This window comes from Arachis hypogaea, chromosome 12 (genome assembly GCF_003086295.3).
Source record: "Arachis hypogaea cultivar Tifrunner chromosome 12, arahy.Tifrunner.gnm2.J5K5, whole genome shotgun sequence".
Lineage (NCBI taxonomy): Eukaryota > Viridiplantae > Streptophyta > Magnoliopsida > Fabales > Fabaceae > Arachis > Arachis hypogaea.
Window position 1 is genome coordinate 17,411,807 of NC_092047.1, and position 4,597 is coordinate 17,416,403.

The following is a 4,597-nucleotide window of genomic DNA, read 5'->3' on the forward strand; positions in this document are numbered from 1 at the left end:
TGGGTGATCGGAACATGGCTAGGAATTATATATGTGAGTAGCCGTCTGGTGATTTTCTGTGTTTACCTTTGTTTTTATTTATCTGACGATTTGACGACTAACATGTTTCCGTATCTTGTTGCAGTGTCAATGTCAGCCGAGGTAACAGGACTTGATGCTTTGTTCAACACTTTCTTGGCTGATGGAAGTGATGACGATTCCACTACCCCTGCTCAGGAAGTGCCGGCTGACGATGTCATTGAGCCTGATGCCCAGTCCCAGCCTACCCAGGGGGAGGGGCCAGGAACCAGCGCCGCTTCGGGTCTTCAGCAGGAGGCGGGGGCTGGTTCGGGACCCCGACCAGAGGGGGATCCGGGGGCTGAGGAGGAGGGTGACAATCCGAGAAAAAGGAAGTCGTATTCTAGTCCTGAAATTGAGGTGTTGGTTGACAATCCAAGGAAGAAGAGGCCGTCTTCCAGTCTGGAGGGGGTTCTCACCGTTATGAAGAAGAACTTTGATGTCGGAAACTTTATTGATTCCCAGCTGCTTCCCAGCACGGAGGACTTCTTCTACGGTGGGGATCTTGCTTCACAAGCGAGATGGATGTACCGCACTTTGCTTCGAGGAGTCTCGATAGCGAAAAAGGCGGAATCCACTCTGGCGGGAACGCGATCCTTGAAAGTGAAGCTTGACTCCTCTATCAAAGCTAACGCCAGGTACAGGGATGAGGTGAAGCTGCTTTAGGAGCAACTCGCTGCTGCTGAGGAGAAGGCCAAGACGGCCGAGGAGAAAGTCAAGGTTGCTGAGGAGGAAGTCAAAACTGCTAAGGAAAAGGTCCAGGCCGCTGACGCTTCGGTGGCACGTCTTACCGAGCAAGAGCTTACCCTGGAAAGTCAGCTTAATACTGCTCAAGGTCGGGTGGCCATGCTGGAGAAGGAACGCGATGAGGCACTCTCGTCGGCCAAGGCTCAGGGTGAAGCTGCTGAGTTTAAGAAGAAGTATAAAGACACCGTGAAGCAGGGCAAGAGTGCCATCCTGATGACCGAGGAGGCCCTCAAGGCTCAAGTGAAGCTACTGGCTCCCGATTTTGATACCTCGGCTGTTGGCATTTTCAAAACTATTAGGGATGGCAAGATTGTTGACATGCCGAAGAAGTAACTTATATCTTTTAGCTTTGTAGACTGTAAACTTTTCTGGATTTAGAAATTTCGTAGTTTTAACAAATACGTTTGCCGTTTGGTCGGCATGTAACGAACTTCTTCTTTTCTCGCTTCATCGGTAATCCTTTTACTTTATTTCCTCTTTACTGTTGTGATCGTAGTCGGCTATTTGTTTACATTTGCTTACCGTTTTGCTGGTAATTGGTGAAGCCAGACCGTGGCTTTTATTATTTTAGTAACCGCGCATGGTGACATTCTTTTCTTTGGTGGTTTCCAGGGTGATCAATCCCGGCATACTGTTTCATCATTTAACGATTCAACTAGTAATGCTCAACGCAAAAAAAAAACAACAAACAGTAGATGAATAGTATAGGTAAATGGTTCAAAGACAAGGTAATAGTAAATATATGACAAGGGCAAATAATTCAACACAAAATAACACGTGTCTTACTAAACCATCTATAGTGGCAGGCCATCTGCCTGGTTGACGCTTCTTGCTTACTAGGAATAGAATCTCCTTAAGTTGCCTGCATTCCAGGTCCTCGAAACTTCCTTGCCGTCCAACCGCTCTAACTTGTAGGCGCCATTGCCAAGGACCTTCTTCACCCTGTATGGGCCTTCTCAGTTTGCCGCCAACTTTCCTTCACCCGGAGTCGGTAGTCCTATGTCGTTGCGCCGTAGGACCAGGTCGTCCCGTTCAAATTCTCTCTTGAGTACCTTGGCGTTATAGCAGAGGGCCATTATTTGTTTGAGTGCTGTCTCCGACAAGTGGGTCATCTCTCTGGCTTCATCCACCAAGTCTTATTCTACGGCCTCTTCGACTCTTCCTAGAAGTAGTCGTGGACTCGGCTCACCGATTTCTACGGGTATTATTGCATCTACCCCATAGGTGAGCCGGAAGGGCGTTTCCCCAATAGACGACTGCTGAGTTGTGCGGTAAGACCAGAGGACTGAGGCCAACTCGTCAACCCATGCTCCCTTCTTCTTATCAAGTCGTTTTTTGAGGCCTTGCAGGTTGACCTTATTTGCCACTTCCACTTGGCCGTTGGTTTGGGGATGCTCCACAGACGAGAACTTTTGCTTTATGCCCAGGCCGGCCAGAAATTCTCCAAACTTTTGTCAGCAAGCTGCGTCCCGTTGTCCGAGATGACGACTTCTAGTATTCCAAACTTGGCTATCACTTGTCTCCACATGAACTTCCGACAGTTGACCGAGAAAATGCTGGCCATCGGCTCCACCTCTACCCACTTTGTGTAATAGTCAATGGCTACGACTATATATTTGACCTGCCTTGGTCCAACCGGAAAAGGCCCCAGCAGGTCGATTCTCCATTGCGAAAATGGCCGCGAAGCTGTTAACAGGCTTAGCTTGGCTGCCGGGGCCCTATGAAAGTTAGCGTTTTCCTGGCAGCTTTTGCACTTCTTCACAAATTCTTTCGAGACCGCCATCATTGAGAGCCAATAATAACCAGCCCGGACAAGCTTTCTGGCCAAGGACTTTCCACCAATGTGGTGGTCGCAACATCCCTCGTGGACCTCGCTTAGTACTAGTCTGTTTGGTCGGGGCGTAGGCACTTCAACAGGGGTTGGCTGGGCCCTTTCTTGAACAACTGGCCTTGTATTACCGCATAATTGGCCGCTTCTCTTCTTAACGCCTTTGCCACTTTGTCGTCCTCGGGGAGTACTCCCTTTTCCAAGAAATCCATGATTAGGTTCATCCAGGATGGAGGGTCGGTTGCCTGCGCCACGTGCAGGGTCACCGTCGGTTCCTTTACTAAGCCTTGTATCAGAGATCGGTTCCCGGTTCCTGGTTTGGTGCTTGCTAGCTTTGATAAGAGGTCCGCTCGGGTGTTCCTTTCTCTTGGTACGTGATGCACCATTATCTCGTCAAACTCCTCACTTAGTTTTCTGACTCTCGCCAGATATTTCTGCAATAGGGAATCTCTGGCTTGGTATGCCCCCATTAATCTGTGATGTGACGACCTGGGAGTCGCTGCACACTTCAATTCTGGTTGCCCTGACCTCTTTTGCCAAAACTAATCTGCCCAGCAAGGCCTCGTATTCTGCTTGGCTGAAGCTCCGTCCTTGGAGTGCTCCTTTGGCCTTTCTCCGCTACCGGGTTGTCGAGCTTGACTGTAGGCAGGCTGCCGCTTATTGGCCGCCACGACCTTGCTGACCTCTTTATCATTGATATACTCCCGAGCCACGTTTTGGATCTCTTGCATAGTCCATACGGGCTTGGTGGTAAGATGCTTCCTGAAGTCCTCGTTTAATAATCCATTCGTCAGGCATAAGCTGGCCACCGAATCGGTTAGGCCGTCAATTTCCAAGCACTCGTCATTGAACCTGTCTAGGTACTTCCTAGCGGTTCGCCAACTCTCTTGGTTACCCCTTGCAGGTTGATCGGATGCTTTGCCTTTACGATACGTGTAGTGAACTGGGCTAGGAAGGCGCGGGCGATGTCCCCAAAGGTCGTCACCGAGCCTTGGGTTAGGGCGTTGAACCACCGAATTTCCGGTCCCACTAAGGTTATCGGGAAAGCGCGACATCTTACTTCATCACCCACCCCTTCCAGGTTCATCTTGGCCTCAAAGGCCGTTAGGTGTTCCTGGGGGTCCCATCATACTTCATGTCCGTTGGCTTATCGAAGTGCTTCGGTAGCCGGACTTCAGGATCGAATGGTGGAAAGGGGTTGCCTCCATGACCACTAGTTGTCGCCTTCTCCTCGGTCTTTCTCTACTGTCTTCTCTGTGCGGTCGGCTTCTCCTTGACCTCTCTCTGTTGTCTTCTTGATGTGGTTGGCTTCCCCTTGGTCTTTCTCTGCTGCCCTCTTGGTCTTCCTTTACGATATCTCTTGACGTTGATCTGGAGTAAATCACGGGATCTCTCCATCTTCTGGGCACTTTCCTACTTTCCTGGCTCTCTGACCCTGATCGGTGGCTCGGGGTGCGCCCGGAACGACTTCTTCGGAGACCTCTCTCTCTCCTTTGAGGAGACCGGGAACGGTCTTGACTCGGAGTCAGTTGTTGGTGCTCTTTGCCAGCCACTTCCCGTTCTAGGTTTTGCACTCTGTGGCGCAGTTCTTGTATTATTATGGCCCTGTCACTACCTGTTAGGGTCGTCTCTCGGGTTGCCGCGAGGAGATCTAGTGCACTCGCGAGAGGGAGCCCCTGTGGCTACCCTACCGCTTCTAGGGTCCATCCCCTCCCCACAGGGCCCGCCTTCGTTGTTCGCCTCTACTGGACCCAAAATAAAGTCCATATCGGCCAGTCCCCACAGACGGCGCCAATGGTCGGTTGGTCGGTTACCGGACGGTTCGGAGGTGTTTGCTGGGTGTGAAGATGGGTGCTAGCCACAATCTGGATCTGTGGCGTGAAAGGCGGGGGCAGCCGACTTTCTGAGCTCTTCGTGAGGCGAGGGGGTGCCACCTGCAAGGACACTCCAACACTCAAGTCAAAA

The 4,597-nt window shown here is 50.9% G+C and overlaps 1 protein-coding gene across 1 annotated transcript; it reads right to left on the reverse strand.

Moving 5' to 3' along the window:
• Positions 1 to 2,685: 2,685 nt before the first annotated feature.
• LOC140176645 (uncharacterized) lies at positions 2,686 to 3,102 on the reverse strand. The gene has a single exon (XM_072208180.1). The coding sequence runs from the start codon at positions 3,100 to 3,102 to the stop codon at positions 2,686 to 2,688; it is 417 nt and encodes a 138-aa protein (XP_072064281.1).
• Between the last annotated feature and the right edge of the window lie 1,495 nt (positions 3,103 to 4,597).